The sequence below is a fragment of the Protopterus annectens genome, chromosome 17.part0, assembly GCF_019279795.1.
Source record: "Protopterus annectens isolate FY-2018-M chromosome 17.part0, PAN1.0, whole genome shotgun sequence".
NCBI classification, from domain to species: domain Eukaryota; kingdom Metazoa; phylum Chordata; order Ceratodontiformes; family Protopteridae; genus Protopterus; species Protopterus annectens.
The window spans coordinates 730,536,452-730,560,377 of record NC_056751.1 but is presented as its reverse complement, the minus strand read 5'-3'; the positions used below and the strand labels follow the sequence as shown (position 1 = coordinate 730,560,377).

General features: G+C 42.9%; 1 protein-coding gene across 1 annotated transcript in view; it reads right to left on the bottom strand.

Annotated features, from left to right (window-relative positions):
- COPA (COPI coat complex subunit alpha) overlaps positions 1–23,926 on the bottom strand; it is a 915,755-nt gene that overhangs the window by 214,340 nt on the left and 677,489 nt on the right. The window contains exon 29 of the mRNA XM_044059531.1: positions 8,724–8,910. Within this exon, the coding sequence (XP_043915466.1) occupies positions 8,724–8,910 (187 nt within the window). The remainder of the gene's footprint in view (positions 1–8,723; positions 8,911–23,926) is intronic.

Sequence of the window (23,926 nt, the reverse complement as noted above, 5' to 3'; positions counted from 1 at the left end):
AGTATTTATAATAATAATATTGCCGACTGTGAGGATTTAAATCAAATAGTCAATGACGTGGTGATAGCTGTACTACTGAAAACTACAGAAGGCTGTCCAACAGTCAATAATTTCAGACTCGGGCTATTTTCTCTGATAACTATCTACGTTAACATTATAGCAGAAGTGTTAGCTATGAGGTTGTAGAGGATATACGCTATCATCATCAGGGAAAGACGAAATGGGTTTGTTACAGGTAAAGAGAACTAGTTGAACCTGGCAGTCTTTTTACACCATTAATGCAGGAGGAGGAATGGGATAGGGGTGGTTTTATTTTATATTAAAAAAGCATCCAGTTCTGTTAATTGGAACCTTTTGTTTAGTGTATTAAAAGGAGGGAATTTGCAGAAAGCCATGTTAAATATCCAGAATTGCTTTACACAAAGCCTACCTTTAGAGTATGGACAAATTGGGAGGCTTTCAGAAAAAAGAGGTTCAACAAGGAAACTAGACAGGGGTGCCCACTGTCGCCAGGGCTGGTCCTATTAATTATGGAAAAGTTGCCATATAAAGTGATGGGTTTATTAGGAGAAAGGATCTTAAGTACATGCCCAACATGCCTTATTTATTTACAGATGACTATTGATTCTCACCCTTCTTTCATTATTACCAGCCAGCCCTCATGCCCTGTCTGTGTTTGCTCAACCACACACTCCATGCCTCCCCCCGGACTTGTTCTGCTAATCACTATGGCCAGTCACAGACTGTAGGCAACGGGGAGCAGCACATCTAAGCTTCCGTTGGGTGGGTTACTTTGGCCTACCCTGCTACTACCGCCTCCCCTTTTTGAGGCAGCACAGCACAGTCCTGGGAGGGCATGCAATGTGGGATCCAGGTCCTATCACCCTGCTCCCTGGCAGCTTAGCCAAACCCCAACGCTCCACTCTGACAACACCTCCTCTGGTGATGTCCCTTGCCTCCACTGGGGATCAATATTTGCAGATGCCCACATACTACCCCCTCCCCAGATGGGCATGTCCATCCCTTCCTGCCACTCTGTCAGTGATACCCAAGATGCTAATCGAACCCAGGTTGCCTGGGTTATAGTCAGGGCTTTATCCTTCTATGCCACTGGAGTGGACATAATGGCGACACAAAGTCAGAAAATATCAGGATTTGCAGGCAGAAATGAAAGCAATGTGGAAGATACCCAGACAGTTCCAACAGTAGTAGGAGCAATGGGTCTTATAAAAAAGAATCTGCAATCATATTTAGAAATGTTACCAATACAAGTAACTCCATACGAACTGCAGAAGGAGTCATTACTGGGCACACTGTGGGTACTGCGAAGAGCACTTCTGGCTGACATCAAAGATTAAAACAATACTAATTTCATGAACTTTAATCGTACTTTGACTTAGGAATGGGGTCCATACCAGTCATGGTATTAAAAACCCAAAAGATTTACAGAAATTAAAAAAAAAAACATGGGGATATTAGCTATATTCCATGAGTTTGAGGTACACTATAAGCTACAGTGTAATGTCACAAAAGGGGTGGGGTGGAGTAAGTAACAGGGTATGCCAGAGTAAGTTCCCCCTCCAATGGAAGCTCAGATGCAGTTTTACTAAAGGGTGGGAAAAAGATGATGGACTGGACACCTCTGGGAGTTACAAGAGAAAATATTCCAGAAATACTTAGGACTCTTCGTGGGTAGAACCTGGATGGAAAACGTGATAATAAATGTGTCCCTTTTGACAGAAAGGTTTAAGAAGGATTTGTACAGAAAAGAGAGAAACCTTCCAGACCACTTCAGGGAGAATCATGGCTATTAAGGTGAATACGCTACCACGTGTAATTTCCAGAATCAATCCTACCAGTTCCACTGTTTCATCTGAAACTAGCACACCTACAGCCCTGAGAAATGAGCCTGCACTAGGAAGTTCAGGTAGGAGACTCTCTGCTGTAAAAGCACAAATTTCAACAAGGTATGGAGGATGGGAGCTTCCAGATAATCATAAACATGCATTAGCCTGTCAACTTACTTGCCCAAATACTTCGGTCGATGACTGTATCAAGACAAAATATAAGGTACATGAAACAACTTCAGAGGAAAGAGAAAATGATAATACAGGAGTCGCTGGGTCTCAAAAGAACAGGACTGTGTTGGGGACTTAGGCCTGTAAGTGAAACATGGGATCATCCAGAAGTATCCCGTACTACAACAGCTAGGGTGAAAAATTACAGTTGTGTGCACTTACCATAAATGTAGATGTTGAGTGTACTCACTGTTGCAGTCATCACATTTGGGTTATCTGCTTGCAGGTAGCCCTCAGTCGGCCTAATTATCAAAGTCTTGGGTCCTGCGTTGGTTGCTGTCTCAACTTCCATGACGTCAGGGGTATAAAGCATGCAGCCGATGCCATTACATCAGTTTTTCTTGCCCCAGATGTCAGGTACCTCCATAATGGGAAGCAATCACATACAAGGTTACACCTCCAACAAAAAAAGTAAATACACCAAAAAGCTTAAAGCATAGTAAACACGAATAGAGGTATAGTCAATAGATGTCAGGGAGCTGGAGGGAGGGTAACCAGGACTGCAACAGTGAATACACTCGAACATCTACATTTATGGTAAGTGTACACAACTGTACTACGTTCTTCGTGTTTCACTATTACAGTCATCACATTTGGGTAGATTCCCAAAGCTAAAGATGGGAGGAGGTAATTAGATAGCATTAGGACCAGCTATTAGGCCATGCAAGACTGCAGTGGCAAAGCCAGCTCTGGATTTAGAAAAAATTTGCAAGTGGTACTGCTTGGTGAAGGTATGTACAGAACTCCAGGTAGCAGCTTCTAGGATGTCCCTGGTAGGGACACCTCTGAGAAAGGCTGTAGAGGTAGATGCAGCCCTGGCTGAATGTGGTCTTATCCCCTGTGGGGTAGGTTTTCCATGGCGCTTATAGCAGAAATGAATGCAATGGCCTATCCACTTACAAATGTTATGCTTTGAAATGGCCTTCCCCTCTGCCCCTGCAGCAAATGCAACCAGCAGCTGTTCAGATTTCCTGAGAGGCTTAGTCCTGTCCAGGTAAAATCTAAGTTGTCTGTGCACATCCAATGAGTGTAGCATTCGTTCACCTTTGTTCTGTGGATTAGAAAAGAAGGTTGGCAAATGAATGGACTGATTAAGGGCCACATTGGATACCACCTTGGGCATAAAGGAGGGACTGGTCCTGAGGGACACCCTATCCGCATGAAAGATGATGAAAGGTTCCACTGCCATGAGGGCCTGTAAATCAGACACCCTTCTTGCTGAAGTGATGGCTAGAAGGAAGGCTATTTTCCAAGAAAGGAATTTCAACTCTGCATTTGCAGCTGGCTCAAAAGGGGGGTAAGGTGAGCTTTTCCAATACAAAGTTACGGTCCCAGGCTGGAGTAGGGGCTCTCCTGGGTGGTCTTAAGTTTTTGGTCCCTCTGAGGAAATGCTTCAGCAATAGGTGAGAGAAGAGGGGTGGCTCCGTACTGTAATGTGCTGAAATGGCCGAGGCATGAATTTTGATGGAAGAAAAGGAAAGGCCCTTGTGAAGCATCTCAGTTAAGTATTGAAGAATGTGTGGTAAATTGGGCACCACTGTGCCCATCCCCTGAGTTTGGCTCCAAGAACAGAATCTTTTCAATTTTTTAGCATAGGATTTTCTAGTACTAGGCCTCCTTGCCTCAAGAATGAGATCCATCATTTGCTTACTGAGGGATGGTAATGGAGCTATCAGTTAATTAGCCAGGCTGCAAGATTCAGAGTTAGAAGCTGTGGGTGCAGAATCTGGCCCTCCTGCTGGGACAGTAGGGCAGGGGTCTGAGGCAGGTGCCATGGAGCCAGCAGTGACACACTGCGCAAGAGGGGGTACCAGTGCTGGCGTGGCCAGTCTGGTGCAATCAGTATTGTCCTTGGTTTGTCCTGTTTGATCTTCAGTAGCACTTTGGAGAGGAGAGGCAGAGGGGGAGGGGGAAAGGCATAAAGTGATAGGTTTTTCCAGGTGAAGAACAGGGCATCCACTTTCCAAGCTTGGTTGTGGGGAGTCCCTGTGCAGAATTTGTCCAATTGGTAGTTCTGAGGGGAGGCAAAACAGGTTTATCTCTGGGCTCTCCCATTTGTTTCTCAACATGTTGAATATTTTTGGTTCCAGTTTCCACTCGTGTGGGTCCACGAGATTTCTGCTTAGGTAGTCTGGCAGTGTATGTAGCTTTCCTGGCAGGAATTGAGCCTGTAGGTGCACTTGGTAGCTCAAGGCTGTGTCTACAGAGCCATGGCTAGTCTGCAGAGTGGGTATGAGTGGGTTCCCCTTCCTTGTTTATGTACCACATAACAGTGGTGTTGTCTGTCTTTACCATTAATTATCCTGGAAGAATTGTCCTGTTTAATCTTTAGTAGTAATTTGGAAAGCAGAGGCAGAGGAGGAAAGACATAAACTGATAGGTTTTTCCAGCTGAAGGACAGAGCATCCACTTTCCAAGCTTGTTTGTGGGGAATCCTTGTGCAATATTTGTCCAATTGATAGTTCTGGGGGGGGGGGGAGGCAAACAGGTCTATATCTGGGCTCCCCCATTTGCTTGTCAACATGTTGAAAATCCTTGGTTCCAGTTTCCACTCATGTGGGTCCATAAGGTTTCTGCTTAGTCTGTCTGCCAGTGTATTTAGTTTTCCTGGCAGGAATTGAGCTTGTAGATTCACTTGGTAACTCAAGGCTGTGTTCCACAATGCCATGGCTAGTCTGCAGAGGGGATAATAATGTGTACCCCCCTGCTTGTTTATGTACCACATAACAGTGGTGTTTGTCCATCTTTACCAATAATTGTCCTGGAAGAATGTGGTCCTTGAAGGCTGTCAGAGCATTCTGTACAGCTAACATTTCTTTTTGAATGACATGCAGGTGCATTTGACTTTGGTTCCATTTGCCCTGAATGCACTGCCCTGCCAAGTGAGTCCCCCATTAATAGTCTGATGCGTTTGTTGTTAGGGTTTGGGCGGCAAGGGGTAGAGTGAATGGCAGTCACTTGTTTTGGTTGCAGGCCTCTGCCCACCAAAGGAACTCTATCTTTAGACAAGATAAGATAGGAATCATTGATTCTAGATCCTAAGAATGTTGACACCATAGGCTTTTTAGATACCATTGTAGTTTCCTCATATGGAATTAGTAGAATGCAAGAAGCCATGAACCCCAGGGCTTGCAATACATACCTTGCAGATAGCTGGGTCTTTGTGGCCAGTAGTCTGAAGTAGGCTGTCAAATTAACTTGTATCTCTGGCGTGTAGGCCATCTGGGAAATTGTATTCAAGCTTGCTCCCCAGGAATACAATTTGTTGGCAGGGTACAAGATGCGATTTCTTTTCGTTTATGGTGTACCCTACGGAAGTTAGCAATTTCTTTACAAATGCCAGATGATATAATAGTATGTCCTGGCTTTCTGCCTGAATTAGACAATCGTCCAGGTATGGGTATATTTGAATATTTCTTTGCCTGCAAAATGCAATGACTGGAGCTAGGCACTTTGTGAATACCATGGGCGCAGTAGATAAGCCAAAGGGCAGTGCAGAGAACCGACAGTGCATGTAACCTGCTTTGAAGCGTATGTATCTTCTGCAAGATTCCCTTATTGGGATGTGCAGGTAGGCTTCCTTTAAATCCAGTGTTGCCAACCAGGTATTTCTGCCTAGCATGGGAAGAAGCTGATGAAGAGTTACCATCTTGAATTTTGGGATTACCAAAAATGTGATTAGGATAAACAGGTGCAGGATAGGACGCCAGGAATGGTCTTGAGTAGAAACCTTGTCCTCATTCTCCTTCTGGGACAGGCTGAACAGCCCTGATGCTTAAAAGAGAGAGAACTTGCTTTTGAGCCTCTGCCCACTGATTTGGGGATAGGTCTGGCCAACTGTTTGGGGTTGGTAAGGAGTGGAAGTGGAATCTGTATCCTTGGGAAACTATATTTAAAACCCATTTGTCCTGCATAATGAGTTCCCAATTTTTTGCATGCAGGGCGATCTTTCCCCCTAAAGGAACAGTCAGTTGAGCAGGGCTTGGACGGTTTAAAGTTAAGCCATTGAGACAGTTTACCATTGGGGGGGGGGGTCTCAGTACTCCCTGCTTTGCAAGCGGTAGCCCCCCACTCCTTAGGCCTTTGAGTACCTTGGGACTGAAGCCTGGGTGTTCTGCTGGTTCTGGGTTTGGACTGAGAAGGCCTGGAAGAGGCAGGAAAGGACCAATGCCTACTAAATATGGGAGGCTGTACTTGCAGGAAATCTGTAACAGTTTGCATAGATTTAGCTTTTTCCTCCATCTTTTTAAGTACTTCTTCTGCTTTGTTGCCAAACAGGTGGGCTTGATTTAAGGGAGCATCCAGTAATTTAGCTTTAACATGATCTGGCAAAGATTGCTCCTTAAGCCAAGCATGCCTTCTTAGTACAGACCCAGTGACAGCAGCCCTGCAAGATGCCTCTAATGAATCAAAACCATATTGCAAAGTATGTTTTCCAACCTATTCAGCAAAATGCATTAAATCCTTTAATTCTTTATTTTCAGCACAGTCAGGAATCAACATCATTTTCTGTTTAAGCAATACCAATAATATGCTGCTGATACTTCAACATATGAAACTGGCAGTTTAAGGCCCTAATGCCCGAAGTAGCAGAAGTGTACACCTTCTTACCCCATCTATCCAGCGCCCTGGATTCTCTATCAGATGGGGTAGGGTTTTTGGCAGCAGCAGCCTTAACGCCCTTGGGTCCCTGTGAAATGGCCTCAGGATCTGCAGTAGGATTTTTAAAGAGGACCTTGTGAGAGTCAGGTAACCCCATAATACCTATAAGGTTTTCTGGGAGCAGGAGGTAAAGTGTCAGGGGCCAGGTTAGATTCTAAGAAGGCATCATTTACAATGTCCAGTACAGCAGGGATAGCTAAAGGCCTGTGTTGAGGTAGAAGTAAGAATTCCCTAAGCCTCTTTTTAGAGTTAGAGTAATCCTGGCTTTCCCAGCAGAAATGCTCCCCAAGAGTATGCAAGGTTTTACCAAAATAGAAATCCTCTGGAGGAGAAGCAGAGGGAATGGAGTCCTCTGCATCAGAATCCTCATAGGTAGATAAGGGCAAATCATGGTCAGAGAAAACAGAAATTTCAGAGTCCTGATCAGAAGAATCAGAAGGAAAATCAGTCCTAGGTCTCTTAGAGGGAAAAGGGTGGCTTCCCCTGATTACAGTAATAAGGTCTTCAGCCATTCTTATCATTTGTTTTTTAGGCACAGGGACCTGACCATGCGGTATGGGCATTGGTTTTCTGGGCATGGATCGAGTTTTAGGCCTTGAAGAAAAAGATGGCGTCAGTTTAATATGCAAGTCAGTAGGCCTGGAATACACCCTCAGAAGCCAGTGCTTGCACAGCGGCTCCGGACCCATCCAAGGTAGAGACATCCGCAGGTTCCACAGCTGAAGAAGCATCTCGCGGCATACTGGACTCCGAATGGGTCTCAGTAGAGGCCTGCAAATCTGAAGTAACGGGTATCAGGGGCTGCGAAAACGCCTCACTGAATACCGGTGAACTGGCGACTAGCTTAGGAGAAGAGTCGTCGGCAGCTTTGGACCTATGTGGTCTGTCTCTGTCTTTATCTTTGCATTTTTTCGGAATGTCGGTAGTCTGGTGGCTTACCAAAGCCATTTCTGGATAACTGAACAGAGTACCAATGTATTTAAGATGCGAAAATGAACAGAATATGACCTTCACATAGGGGATTGACTTGCATTTGACTATTTTAAACACATAACCAGTACTCAACACAGAGTAGCACCATAGCAGAAATAGGGCAGTATAAAAGGATGGGCAAACCTAATATCTGAGGATCTTGGGGAAATAAAATGAAAAGCAATTCAGACCAGGATCCAGAGAATATGGAAAGAGGGGGAGAAAGTGTAGAGAGATGAAGAGGAATAGATGTCTGGCCTGGGATAGGGAACAACTGAGGGAAGTGGTCCAGACAGAAAGAGCAACAGATGAGAATTCTTTGTAACTGGTATTTTAAACCCAAATGGCTATATACAGAAGGCAGAAAGCAAAATTCAAACTGGTTGAGATGTACAAGTGAGGTAACAGGTTTAAAGCATGTTTTGGGATTACCCAGCGGCAAAAGGGAGGTACAGTCTTATTAAAGAGTTAAATTAAAATTTTCCAGTCAGCATAAACTGGGTTGGAAGTAAGAATGAACAAAGAAGAAGATACGGAGAGTGGGTTTGACTACAGCTAGTTTTGTAAAAAGCTGGAAAATTTAAATATGACACTTCTCTTAACTTGCACAACTACATTTTGATGCAAATGAGATGACTGTTACTGTCTTTTAAAGGCGTAGGTCCTCCTAAGAGGGCACTCGTGGAATGGGGGGGGCTTATTATGGGTATGAATTTTAGAAATAGTAGTATAATCTCTTTGAATATTGATGATAAAGATACTTATGTGTTAGCGACTGAACTGTGCAGTGTAAATGATCTAAATAGCTTGCTATGAAGTTTACAGACGTTTTAAGATTATACCTTTTTTGGTTGTCATTTATTGACATGTTTATGGTATTTTGTTATTTAAAACTTAATGACGCTTGTTTATGTGCCCAAAAGTTTTAAAATACTAATGGAAAAGAGAATTAAACTGTGCAAGTCGGCTAAATGCTGAACTTCTTACATGAAAACTATCAGAAGTCCTTACCTCTGCAACTTCTTGTTTTGTGTCGACCACTAGCAAAGGAATGCTCAACAGAATGGAACGGAACTTCTCTACAGCCTCCTCGAACTTGCCAGATGTCGTTAACTGATAACAGAGCTGCAGTCGCTGAATGAGGTCATTCAGTTTAAGACCAACTGCTGGAACACCATTCTTAAGACCAGCATCCTTCCTGTAAAGGGACAAACACAATGCAAACTCAGAAAACACATGGGCCGAGATCAGGGTATAAATTCTGTAATGAATCTACTTATATTGCATGCAATTCTAGATGAAATAATTTGTTAATCCCACAGGAGGTCACTCAATTTTTTCAGTCACAATCTGGGCCACAAAAGTAACAGTAAATACAAAGATGGACAGTTTAATGTAATCAATCAACCAGCATATTTTTGGGAGTTAGATGAGAGAAACTGGAGTACAGAGAGAGACAAAGAAGACAACATGTACATCTCCTCAAAGACAGTGAATGGAGCTCAGAAATGAACCCAAGATACTGCAGCTGTAAGGAGCAGATCTTACCACTAAACCCATAGTGCTGCCCACAAACCTGAATTTGGTTAAACATTTTCAGGCAAAACACTTCCATAACAATCTGATATGGATATACTGCATATACTTTAAACAAGTTTTTACCTATATCTACACACTGAGTTTTACATTAAAACAATATGCAAGCGAATGCAAAAGTGGAATTAATGTGAGGGATAATTGGACAGTTAAAGCCACACTCAACTTTATTCCAAGACACTACCAAAGTAAGACACATACTTTCTTTAATATCTCCAAATCTTTTGGGTTTCTAATAACAAGATGGGAAGGTATCCCATTCCTAAGTCAGAATATGATTAAAGTTCCTGAAATTACTATTGTTTCAATCTTTGATGTCAGTCAGAAGTGCTCTTCAAGCACCCGCAATGTATCCAGTAATGACTCCTGCAATTCGTACAGTTACATGTATTAGTAACATATCTAAATATGATTCTAGAGTCTTTTTTATAAGACCCATTGCTCCTGCTACTATTCATAGGTTGATACTAGGCTATCTGCCCTAGGGCATTTATAAGCCTAGCCAGAGTGTGTTTGGCTTTCGCCACCCTTTTGGATTAGTTGACTGTGCCTCTGTATAGTAGGTCACAGAAGGTAGCCCTTTTAAGGTTAGTTTACTGTACCTTTGTCAAGCAGGGACACAGAAGAGATCCCAGGGGTAAACTTATGATCTCCCATCCACTCGTCAAGATTTCTCTTGAAGAGGGTCAGTGAGGGGCTCTGCCTAACATGAATTGGGATTTTGTTGCAGAGTGAGGGGAGACTCTGGGATATGAATCTGTCCCTCCAGCATGTCCTATTTATTTCTGTGCTGAGGTTCAAGTCCCTGGAGCGTGCATCTCTAAGGGATTTGGATTTCCTGAGGTGAAGCATGTCCATTAATTCTGGGTTGGACATGGCTTTATATGTCAGACACAGATCGCCTCTGAGTAGGCGGTACGCAACTGAGTAGAGCTGGAGTTTCTTTAGCCGAATTGCATAGGGCATCTGTTTGAGCCACTTGATCCTCTTGGTGAGATACTTTTGGGGTCTTTCCAGTTGCTATAGGTGTCGGGTAAGGTCCATCCCAAACGGGGCATTGTACTCAATTATGGGCCTGATAAGTGATGAGTAGAGGGGCACAATGACCTCTCTTGATCTAGATGTGAACCGTTTCGTGATAAGGTGGGCTATATAGAAGGTCTTTCTAACCACTTTGGCAACGTGATTGTCAAAGGAGAGATTGCTATCTACTTGGGTCCCCAAGTCCCTAATTACTTCTTCCGTACTTAATGGATTACCACCTATGTGGTCATTTGTGGGCACTTTGTTTTTCCCAAAGGGGATGACTATGCACTTTTTGGAATTTAGCTTTAGGCCTTGGCTCTGGCACCAGTTATCAGTCTCTGTGAGACCCTTTTGGAGGATGCTTGTGTCAGCCAGAGAGTCGATTACGGCACCCAGTTTGCAGTCATCTGCAAACTTGGTCAGCCATAGTCCACCCATGTTAGCCTGTACCTCGGAGAAATATATACCGAACAAGAGAGGTCCCAGGACTGAGCCTTGTGGGACACCACTTGTAACTGGTTTAGAGTCTGACATGGCACCTGCTATTCTGACCATGTGGGTTCTATCCCTGAGCCAGTTTGCAACCCATCTTGTGACATAGGAGTTGATATTTAAGCTGGTGAGCTTATTTATGATGCCAGAGTGGGGTATTGTGTCAAAGGCTTTTGCGAGGTCCAGGTAGGCTGTGTGGACTACCTTCCCTTCATCTATGGCTTTGGTAACTGTTTCAAAGAAGTCGAACAGGTTCAAGAGGCAGGATCTTCCCTTAACAAAGCCGAATTGGGTAGGATCCAGTGTCTGGAGGTTCCCAATGTCTTTGTTTATGATTTCCATGATGATACGCTCCATAGCTTTGCAGACCAGGCTAGTCAGGCTTATAGGGCGATAGTTTCCGGGGTCTGTTGTGGCACCACCTTTGTGGAGTGGGACCACTGTTGCTGTACTCCATTCCTTGGGTACATATCCTGTAGTAAGGCTGAGACTGAACAGTGACTTTATATCAGGGTTTAGTTCTTCTTGGAGCTCGTGTAAGACGCAGCCCAGGACACCGTCTGGTCCCACTGATGCTGTATATTTTGCTTTGGAGAGGGCAGCTCTCACCTGTGCATCTGTGATTTCAGGAAGGCTACACTCTGTTGGGATAGACATTTGCTCTTTTGGGGGGGAGAGACTTTTGCACTGAACCTTTCTGCCAGGATGTTGGCAATGTCTGTGGGTTCAGTGTATTTTTTGTCGTTTTGCACTAACTCAGAGCATATCTGGGAGTTGCCTCCCAGGTTTCTGACATAACTAAAGAAGGCCTTGTGATTATCTTTAGTGACTTGTGCAATTTTTCTTTCAAAGCTGGCCTTAGATGATTTTATGAGGGATCGTAGTTTCTTGCTAGTACTGATCAGTGACGCCTTCCCTTTTTGGGATTTTGCTCTGTCATGTAGTAGCTTTCTCCTTCTGTTGTATAGCTTATTTATGGCCGGGGTCCACCAGACAGGTCCCCTGCCTTTGGAGGAGTGAGTCTTGGTTTTATCTGGGATAGCATGCTCCATGCATTCCTGTAGGTGTCCATAGAATGCTTTTGTAAAGGATTCTGCATTTTGGGCCGTATTTTCCACTGGCCCAGGGGCTTTGAAGGATTCCACCTCAGTTTTGAGAAGTGTGAAGTTTGCTTTTGAGAAGTTCTTCACCGTGGTTTCCTTGGCTAGGGGTGGGGACGGAATATGGATGTCCAGTGAGATTTGTTTATGGTCTGATCTTACCAATGAGAAGTATACCTCTGGTGTGGAACATAGAGATCCCATGCTGGTGATGACCAGATCCAATATGTTTTCCCCTCTTGTGGGAGGGTGACCAGTTGTTCCATAGCATTTGAGTTTATAAATTCTAGGAACCGTTGGGCGAGGGTGTTTGGGCTTAAGTAGTTCTCCCAATCGATGTTTGGGTAGTTGAAGACACTCAATATAATAGTGTTTGGAAAGACCTTCATATTCTCCAGTGTTCTCAGGAAAGCCAAGTGAGGTTCCTGTGTTTGGGAGGGTGGTCTGTAGCAGGCTACAAACTGAAAGGCAGTTTTGCCCACTGTTAGTTGCACATGGATGGTCTCCGATGCTTTGTGCAGTGCTATTAACCTGGAGGTGTGGGTATCTTTGATAAATATAGATACTCCCCCTCCTTTTGTGGTTCGGTCCGAGTTTTGGGGCCGGAAAGCATGGTATGAAGTATAACCTGTTAGTGCTGGGGTGCTCTCGGGAGCCTTGAACCAGGTTTCTGTTACTGCACAGACATCGATAGTCTCCATACTGAGGAGAGTCTCTAGTGCGTGCATCTTGAGGTTTAGACTTATGGCTTTGAGCAGCATTACCCTTAGTTTTTTTTTCTTTGTGTTGTCTACGGGGGTGGGTTTGTCTTTTGAGCCTTGCCTAAAAAAGGCACTATGGGGGAGGCAAGAGCCTTTGCCAGTATTCGAAAACCCAGGGGTGACAGGTGCAAGCCATCCCTAGCGAAGCAATGTGGCTTGTCGAGCATGTCATCCCAGGCTGACAGACACTGGATCCCCTTTGAATGACACCAATACTTTAGCCAATTGTTAAATTTGATAATTTCGTCTTTATACTGTGGCATCATTCTTGGTGAGGGTAAGATGCTACTCAAGGTCAGGGTCATACCGGCCTGGGCTACATGATCAAAGAGCTCCTGTACGTCTTTTTTCATGTAGTCCAGGGAGGTACGTCTCAGGTCATTCACACCAGCATGGACAATGACGGAGTCGTACTTGTACTTGCTTTGGAGTGACCTGAGTGCTTGTGTTATGTGGCGGATCCTGGCACCCGACAGGCAGCTTACAGTGACCTTCTCCTTGTTCAGCCTGGTGAGTGGGACGTCAGTGTGTCTGACAACAGAGTCACCTATTACAAGTGTATTAGGTGTGATGTTTAGCCTTAACGGCTGTGACTGTGTAGCACACTGACTTTGTAAGCTATGTGCTATGTGGATATTGTTTCGTGGTAGATGTTGCTTGGATGTCTGCTTTGGAGGTCTCTGCTGCTTAGGCAGATTTTTATTTAGAGCCTCCGAGTATGTTTTTGTGTGTTTATGTGTTTGGTTTGCTGATGCGATAGGTCTATGTGAGACTGGATATGTGGTGTGCGTGGTTACCTTCTCCTCCTGACAGGCTGTGCCAGTACTGGGTTGAGAGAGCTTAGCCTCCAGTTTGGCTATATAGTTGCATCTCTCACATATATTTGAGCTTGTTTGGAGGAGGAGAGGGTGGTCTGTATACATAAGGCAGTTGTAACATTGCCTCAAGATTCCCAGATTCACCAGCTGGACTGGAGAGTAAACTCGAAACTGACCTTTGGACATGCCTGAATAATATAGGGAACTACTCATTGACTGATCAGAAAGAACCAATAGGGAGCAAGTGCTTAGAAGGAGTATAAGAGGATGTAGTGCTTTAGTTTGTGTTTACCTATGAGATTACTTATACGAGCAAGTGCAGGGCTTTAGAATGAAAATAGAGTGCTTAATTAGAGATTTAGAGCAGTTCTAAGGGAAAAAGTGAAGAGCAGACTCTGTGGAGCCGGGAATAGTTTAAACCTGTTTAGGCGGCACTGCCCGATGCTGCTCTGTGTGCAAGACCGCGCAAAAAGAGAGTTGCAGGGTTTTAAGAGAGAGATCAAGGAGTTTGGAATTGACCCAAAATGGCCAATAAAACTACAGCTTCTAGGCAGTAACCACTCCTACAGGGACAGGCAGGCTGCTCAGTGTTAACCACTGCCACTGGTGAACACAGAGACTTTCCTTTAACCCAAGCAAGCACTGGCATCCAAGAAACTTACAAACAGTTCAGAAAACACGTGCAACACATAGCTCACAAAGCCAGTGTGCCGAACAGTCACAGCCCTTAAGGCTAAACAACACACCTGATACACCTGTAATAGGTGACTCTATCGTCCGGCACACTGACGTCCCGCTCACCAGGCTGAGCGAGGAGAAGGTCACGGTGAGCTGCCTGTCGGGCGCTAGGATCCGCCACATAACACAAGCACTCAGGTCACTCCAAGGCAAGTACAAATATGACTCCGTCATTGTCCATGCTGGTGTGAATGACCTGAGACGTACCTCCCTGGACTACATGAAAAGAGACAGAGGAGCTCTCTGAGCATGTAGCCCAGGCCGGTATGACCCTGACGTTGAGTAGCATCTTACCCTCACCAAGAATGATGCCACAATATGAAGACAAGATGATCAATTTCAACAATTGGCTTAAGTATTGGTGTCATTCAAAGGGGATCCAATGCCTGTCAGCCTGGGATGACATGCTCGACAAGCCACGATGCTTCGCTAGGGATGGCTTGCACCTGTCACCCCTGGGCTTACGGATATTGGCAAAGGCTCTTGCTACCCCCATAGTGCCTTTTTTAGGCAAGGCTCAAAAGACAAACCCACCTCCATAGGTATCACAAGGGATAAGAAACTAAGAGTAATGCTACTCAACACCAGAAGTCTAAACCTCAAGATGCACACACTCGAAACTCTCCTTAGCATGGAGAACATCGATATCTGTGCAGTAACAGAAACCTGGTTCAAGGCTCCAGAGAGCACCCCAGCACTACCAGGTTATACCTCATACCAAGCTTTTTGGCCCCAAAACTTGGACCGAACCACAAAAGGAGGGGGAGTATCAATATTCGTCAAAGATACCCACACCTCCAGGTTGGTGGCACAGCACGAAGCATCAGAGACTATCCATGTGCAACTAACAGTGGGTAAAACTGCCTTCCAGTTTATAGCCTGCTACAGACCACCCTCCCAAACCCAGGAACCCCATTCGGCCTTCCTGAGAACACTGGAAAATATGAAGGTCTCTCCAAACACCATTATATTGGGCGACTTCAACTACCCAAACATAGACTGGAAGCATTACTCTGGCTCCAACACCCTAGCCCAAAGGTTCCTAGAATTTATAAACTCAAATGTTATGGAACAACTTGTTACCACTCCCACAAGAGGGGAAAACATACTGGACCTGATCATCACCAACATGGGGACTTTATGCTCCAGACCAGAAGTGTATCCCTCAATGGTAAGATCAGACCATAAACTAATCTCACTGGATATTCACATCCCGACCCCACCCCCTGCCCAGAAACCCACAGTGAAAAACTTCTCTAAAGCAAATTTCACACTCCTCAAAACCGAGGTGGAATCCTTCAAAGCCCCTGGGCCTGTGGACAATACGGCCCAGACCGCAGAATCCTTTATAAACGCATTCTATGAACACCTTCAGGAATGCATGGATCATGCAATCCCAAATAAAACCAAGACCCAATCCTCCAAAGGCAGACGTCCTGTCTGGTGGACCCCAGCCATAAACAAACTATACAATAGAAGGAGGAAGCTACTACATGATAGAGCAAAATCCCAAAAAGGGAAGGCATCTCTGATCAGTATTAGCAAAAAACTACGGGCACTCATAAAATCATCTAAGGCCAGCTTTGAGAGAAAAATTGCACAGGACACTAAGGATAATCACAAGGCTTTCTTTAGTTATGTTAGTAACCTGGGTGGAAATTCCCAGATATGCTCAGAATTAGTCCAAAATGACAAAACATACACCAAACCCACAGACATTGCCAACATGCTAGCTGACAGGTTCAGAGCAAACCCCCCCCTCCCCAACAAAAGGGCAAATATCTATCCCAGCAGGGTGCTGCCCCCCCCCTAACATTTCAGATGCTCAGGTAAGAGCCGCCCTCTCCAAAGCAAAAAACACAGCATCAATGGGACCAGACTTTGTCCCGGGCTGCGTCCTACATGAACTCCAAGAAGAGCTAAACCCAAACATAAAACTACTGTTCAATCTCAGCCTTACTACAGGATATGTACCCAAAGAGGGCCGTACAGCGACAGTGGTCCCTCTCCACAAAGGTGGTTGCTCAACGGATCCTGGAAACTATCGCCCCATAAGCCTGACTAGCTTGGTCTGCAAAGCTATGGAAAGGATCATCATGGACCTCATAAATAAAGATACTGGGGACCTACAGACACTGGATCCTACCCAGTTCGGCTTTGTTAAGGGCAGATCCTGTCTCTTAAACCTGGTCGATTTCTTTGATATAGTGACCAAGGCCATTGACTAGGGGAAGGTGGTCCACACAGCCTACCTGGACCTCGCAAAAGCCTTCGATACAACACCCCACTCGGGCATTATAGATAAGCTCACCAGCTTAAATATAAACCCCTATGTCAATAGATGGGTTGCAAACTGGCTCAAGGACAGAACCCACATGGTTAGAATTGCTGGAGCCATGTCAGACTCCAAACCAGTTACAAGTGGCGTCCCACAAGGCTCAGTCCTGGGACCTCTCTTGTTCGGTATATATTTCTCGGAGGTACAGGCCAACATGGAAGGACTGTGGCTGACCAAGTTCGCAGATGACTGCAAACTGGGCGCCATAATCGACTCTCCAGCCGACACACGCATCCTCCAAAAGGGCCTCATAGAAACAGACAACTGGTGCCAGAGCCATGGCCTCAAGCTAAACGCCAAAAAGTGTATAGTCGTCCCCTTTGGCAAAAACAAAGTGCCCACAAATTACCACATAGGTGGTAATCCATTAAGTACAGAAGTAATTAGGGACCTGGGGACCCAAGTTGATAGCAATCTCTCATTTGACAACCAAGTGGCCAAAGTGGTTAGAAAAACATTTTATATAGCCCACCTAATCATGAAGGGATTCACATCTAGATCAGGGGAGGTAATCGTGCCTCTTTACTCTTCCCTCATCAGGCTCATAATTGAGTACAATGCCCCTTTTGGGATGTACCTTACCAGACACCTGCAGCAACTGGAAAGACCCCAAAAGTACCTCACCAAGAGGATCAAAGGGCTCAAACAGATGACATATGCTGCCCGGTTAAAGAAACTCCAGCTCTACTCAGTGGCATACCGCCTGCTCAGAGGCGATCTGTGCCCGACGTATAAAGCCATGTCCAACCCGGAATTAATGGACATGCTGCACCTCAGAAAATTCAAATCCCATCGAGCCACGTGCTCGAGAGACTTGAACCTCAGCACTGAAATAAATAGGACATGCTGGAGGGGCAGATTCATAACCCAGAGGCTTTCTTCACTCTGGAATAAAATCCCAGTCCAGGTTAGGCAGAGTCCCTCATTGACTCTCTTCAAGAGGAATCTTGATGAGTGGATGGGAGATTGTAGGTTTACCCCGGGTATCACTTCTGTGTCACTGTTAGACAGAGGCACAGTATACTAACCTCGAAAAAGGGCATAGCAAAATTAATTTAAAATGGGTGGCGAAAGCCAAACACACTCTGGCAAGGCTTATAAGTGCCCTAGGGCAGATAGCCTAGTATGAACCTATGAACCTAAATCTGTAACTGAACTTTCTTAAATTTCAGAAAGTGGGAAAAAAGCAAGATTTTTTTGTTTTTTCTTTTTTTGTTTTAGTTTAAAGGTAGCAGAGATACACAAGTAGCAAAATAGTCACAACAGTGCAATAAATGACCCCACACTTGAGTGCTAGGGCCAAAGTCAGGTAAATGCAATTTTAAGAGAAAAAAACTATTTTAAATTAAGTGCAACACAGGAAATGCAGTAAACAGGCTCTAGATGTGTTCTAAATACTGTTTCTAATACAGATATAAACTTTAGCAAGCTGGAAAATGCCGAAAAGTAGGCGGCAAAGCAGTAATTCTAAACAAAAAATCAGAAGAAAATACTTAAAATCTCAAAAGTGGCTCCTTTCTTCTCTCAGCGTTTTCTCCCCTTGGTAGGTGCTTCAGCAACAACTAAAGCCTGGAAAGACGCCAAAACCACAAGGCAGCAGGGTTTTAAGAGAGAGAGATCAAGGAGTTTGGAATTGACCCAAAATGGCCAATAAAACTACAGCTTCTAGGCAGTAACCACTCCTACAGGGACAGGCAGGCTGCTCAGTGTTAACCACTGCCACTGGTGAACACAGACACTTCCCTTTAGCCCAAGCAAGCACTGGCATCCAAGAAACTTACAAACAGTTCAGAATAGCAACTCTGTAACTGAACTTTCTTAAATTTCAGAAAGTGGGAAAAAAGCAAGTTTTTTTGTTTTTTTTTTTTTTTGTTTTAGTTAAGAGGTAGCAGAGATACAGAAGTAGCAAAATATTCACAGCAGTGCAATAAATGACCCCACACTTGAGTGCTAGGCCAATTGGAACAGTCGGTTATCTTCCACACTGCTTTTGCTTCTGCCTGCAAATCCTGCTGTTTTATGACTTTCTCTGTATGCAAGACACTGTAGTCACTGGGTGTAGCGATTTCAAAGATCAATACTACTTATTCTTCTTCTTTTCATGGACCACTGTATCTGGTTGGATCTAGGACTCTAACAAAAGCACTTTTAACCGAAACTAAAATGGCCGAACACACTTTAGCGGAAGTGTTTTTAACCGAAAAAGCACCTTCGCTAAAGTGTGCAAAAAATATAATAAATAACAAAATAACAAAAAACAACACAAAACTCACATTTACGCAGGGGGGGGGGCCCCCTGCACCCTCCATGTGGAGGGGATGCACCCCTCCTACTTTTATATTCTCACTCCGAAATCGCACTACAGTGGGGAAAAAGGGAATATTCCCTTATCCCCAACAGTGCTACAATCTCAGCTACATCCATTTCCCCACGTTTTTCTCTTTTTTTTAGCACACTGTCACAAAAGTGCTTTTTCGGAGAAACAGTAATTCAGTAGACAGTACGGATCCCATCTGGTTTTCTCGCATCTATCTTTTGAACTGTTGGTAATGGATGATCACATGTGATGTAGACTTCTTCATTTTCTATGATGTTTTGTGGGTCATGTTTCCAGTGTTTTTAAGCTACTTCAGTATTATAATGATTGCACAATCCCCAGTGCAACAGTCTTGCCACATTATTATGCCTTTCAGTATAGTGTCCTTCTGCCATTAGTGTATCACAACCAGCAATGAGGTGTGCAACTGTTTCCAATTCTGTTTTACAAAATCTACATTTGTCTGCTTCTCCCACACGTTCAATGGATTTTGTAAACCAATGTGTATGTAAGTTCACTATCTTGAGCCGTCAATAATAACCTTTCATCCTTTGGTTTAAATTTGCCTCTCTTAAACCACTCCTGCATTCGATCCTGATCAACATGAGGTTGTTCCAGGAGTTAGTTTTCTACACTTCCAACTATATTTAAGCATTCTGCACATTTCTTGTCTTCTCATCTGGTCCTTCACCGTACATTCTTTCTTTTGTTCTTTGGCACATTCAGTTCCTGCCTGATTTTTATCTACTTTGATTTCCATTCCTGCTCTATGCCAGACAAAGAAGGGAAGTCATTTTAGATTTATTCTCCTCAGGTTTCAAAACTTTCGTTATGCTTGGGTCTTGTGAGGCCAGCAGATATGTATGCAGTCCCATGACTGCAGATCTGTACAGGTCATCAATTTCAAGGAGACCCATATCTCCTTTGAAACAGGGAATACATAATCTTGGTATGCACAGATTTTTATAAATCATTTAATGAGCATGAAGCATCCTTCTTGTTTTCCTGTCTAATCTATCCAACCTTTTGGGGCCAGTCAATCCCTCCAAAACTCTTAAGTTAGGACAGGAAAAGCAAACTGGTTTACAGCTTGAACTTTGCTTCTAAATATCACGGTTTTCAGGATTAATGTAAGTCTTCTAAAATATTCCTTACAGAGTTTTATTTGCATTTGTTCATGTTTTATTGCTGATCCTTCATCAATTCCCAAATACTTATCTACTCCCTCTTGTTCAAGTTCATATCACATTCTTGTCTGAAACTGGCGTTTTCTTGGTGATGCAGCTTTCCTGCTTTAAAGGTTGTTTTTGCACATTTATCAACACTAAATGACATTCTTATACCATCTGAAAAAGTTTTGGCTACTTGCAGTTGTGCTTTCAGTTCATCGGATGAGCTATACAGTTTTAAATTATCAGCAAAGAGAAGATGAGAAGTCTTTACACTTTTTTGCTCTCTGGGAGCCAAATTTTAGCCATGACCTAATCTGCTAAGCAGACAGCTTAATGGGTTAAGGGCAAGGCAAAAGAGCAACGGTGACAGAGTCACCATGGAATATCGTCCTTTGGATTTTTATCCCTGGAATAATAATGTGTCCTTTATCACGGTGTAACTGCAAAGTGGTCTGCCAATGTTTCATGGTCACTGTAATGTCGCTGATCAGTGTAGGGTGTATCTTATACATTTTTAAGCACTCATCAATGAATGTGGGATATTGTCAAATTATTTTTTTGTAGTCTAGCCATGCCATACTTCGATTCTTCCCCTTTTTACAGTTCTCCATTATGAGTTTATTTAACTGCAAGTGATCTTTGCTCCATATGACTTTCTTTTGTTACCCTTTTGTTCTATTGCCATAATTAAGTTTTCTTCTAAATGACTATAAATTCGGTTGGCATTAATTCCAGTGCATAGTTTATACGTTGTTGGAAAGAAAGTTATTGGCCTATAGTTTTAGGGTAGCTTGCAGGCTCACTCATGTGGGGTATTGTTTCTTCTGTTAGCCAGGCTGGTGTCTATTCGGGGTGCTCATATACACAGTTCTTACTCATAGCTAAATCTTAGTGCAAAAATGTTAAGACTTTCGGCCAGAAGTTAGATACTGCATCTGGCCCTGGGGTTTTCCATTTAAGAGGCTTTTCTTAAATTTACTTCAATCTCTCTGGCCGTTACATCACCATATTTCACATCTTGTACATTTTAACTTCTTATTCTTTTACTTTTTCTATCCATTTAGCATCTTTATATTCCACAGGATCTTCATAAATATTTCTAGAATATCTATTTCTTTTTTTTCTTTGTGGTCTTTCAATTCCTTTTACCCTGTTTCCCAATTCTATATAAAACTTTTTGGGGTCATCAATAAATGGCTTATTTTCTACTTTTCCTTTATATTTATCTGTTTATATTTTAAGTTTTTCTGCCTGTGCTGCTGTTTTTAGTTTATTTGCGATAGTGCATGATGAATCCTGATCTGTTATAATACTGCACACTGCTATTATCACGTCTATTTTTCCGAGTATTTTTGTTGATCTGTTCCCTCTTCTATACTTTAACAGTGACACTTCCTGTCTTAATTGCTTTGTAGTTTTCTCCATTCAACACTTCATGATGGCATTCGATTTCTCCCCGACCTTTCCCTTACTATCCCGTGTTCTTGTGGTAGAACTTTATCAGTTATTAATTTGGCTGCAGAGTAATATATCCTGCTTACTTCTATTATATCGCATGGATCTCTATGGACAGTCCTAACTACTGTGTTCATTTGATTTATCAAACTTCTAACTTTCTGGGTTTTATTGACGTTTTGATGTCGATTTCTTTCATTGATCTTAATATGTCTATCCATCTCTATTAAATCAAACAACTCTTCTCTTAGATCATTTTCTTCTAAACTGAGGGCATATTCCTTGTTTGCCATTTCCTGCAGGCATTCTATAGAAAGTTCCAGAGCTTCTTCCTGTGCCATGTACTTTTCAGTTTCACCATGTTTCATAGGTTACTGTTTCATATGGGAACTCACTGGCCTATTACTCCATGGCATTGACTGGGACAGAACTGCCACAGTTTCCTGTTCTTTTCTTGCTGTACAGCTCCAAATTAATCTTTGTACTGGTTTCCTAAAGAAGGCTCCAGAGTATCTTCATAGGTCAACTGATTAGATGCTTCCTGCTCCACTGGTTTCCCTTTAACTTGGGTGTCCACTGCTCTATCATGTTCTGTTGTTATTAGAGTTAAATTTTCTACACTAAACCCTTCATTTTGCAGGTAATCCATAACCTCAGTTTCTGTTTCTTTAACTTCTCCATCACTAATCCTCTTTTCTACTTTTCCTCTGTTTTCTTATTTTTTTGTATTGTAAACTTTTCCATATCCAGATGTCTTTACCTGTATTTCTATTAAAATATCTTTGGTGCTGCTCTTTTTGCATGGATTAGTTTTGCTTTCTCTTTTACATAAATATTGCACCATAGTAAATTTATTTTTCGTTCCCATGTCCATACTTCTTCTTCAGGTGTCTCCTGCGCCTCTTGTTTCTCCTTACTTTGGGGACTAGTTGTTCCATCATGCTGTGATATGACCTGTGCTAAACTTTCTACACGGAATCCTTCATTTCTTAAATATTCTATAACTTCAGCTTCTATTTTTTTTTACTTCTTTTTGACTAATCTTCTGTTCTACATTTCTACCCTGTGATCTTATTTTTTTATTGTGAAATGTTCCATACCTGGATGGCTTTGTCTATATTTCTTTTCTAATATCTTTGGGGTTTCCTTGTTTGCATTGATAAATATGGCTTTCTCCTTTGCATGGATATTGCACCATATCAGATCTCTCTTTCCCATGTTCAGTTTTCTTTTTTATACCCTTCAAATGCCTCTAAATTTTGTTTTTTAAATTTTTGCACTTCCTCAGGTCACTTCTTTTTACAAATGGTGCAAGATTTCTTGGTCTATATAGTGTTTTTCAAGGATCAGTTGCAATAACGAACACAAATTTTACTTGAAACTTCTGACAGTTTTTCTTGTGGAAGTATTTTTCTTTCCTCTAATTTCTCTCAGTCTTTTCATGTATCTTTTGTCTGGACTTTTTGCATAATATTAACACATAATTTCTTTCCTATCAACAGTAGTCCACTCTCATTTGTATGGCTCTTTTTTGGCCTTTCAGTTTTTGTGATTTTTGTGGACTGCTACTTCCTTCTACTACAAGGGGGCCATCCTCCCTCTGGACCCGGCCTGACCCCATTATAGGAATGTTTCTGTATTTTGAGGATTCTACAATGTCATTTTTTTCAGTCCTGGTACCAGTGCCTACCAGGATTGGGCACTTTTTTATCCTGGGACTTGTGCACCCAGTTGTCTTCTTTATTTTTTAACCTACTTCTGTCCATGATATACGCTACATAAAATACAGTCCATCAGTGTTGTCTTGGTGAGATTTTGTGAAAATCAGGGTCCACCTCATGAAGGTACTCACCAGTACCCGAGGATGAATTCAATTCCAGCAATACTTCTCTGCTTTAGCTGATTTTATCACCTCTCCCATTCGAAGCACCTTTCAATAGGAACAGGACAATGTAACAACTTGAAACTGCTATACAGACTGAAAGGCTGAAGCACAGTTATGAACTATGTGACTATAAATCAGCAGCTCTCCGAGAGTGCAAAGTGAAACAGGATATCGTGTTGTGGTAGTGATGAGTGACATCTAAATGATGTCTGTTCAGAGTGCAGTAAAAATGCACAAAGTTAACTGCTCTACATGGTGCACATGTGCTTCTGCCAAATTTGGTTACCATTACAAAACAAGGCAACAAAAAAGGTTTTGCTGCATTGCTTAAGTGAGAGGACATCTGGAAACAGTTCCAGAATTATGTTACAAAATGAAATACTGTGCAGGAATAGAGTGATACCAATACCCACTGCCTGGGATATAACTATGTTTTTTACAAAAAACATCACATAAGACAGAGGCAATCTTACAATCACTTATAAAAATGAAAAACAAAAACTGACACCACTTTAG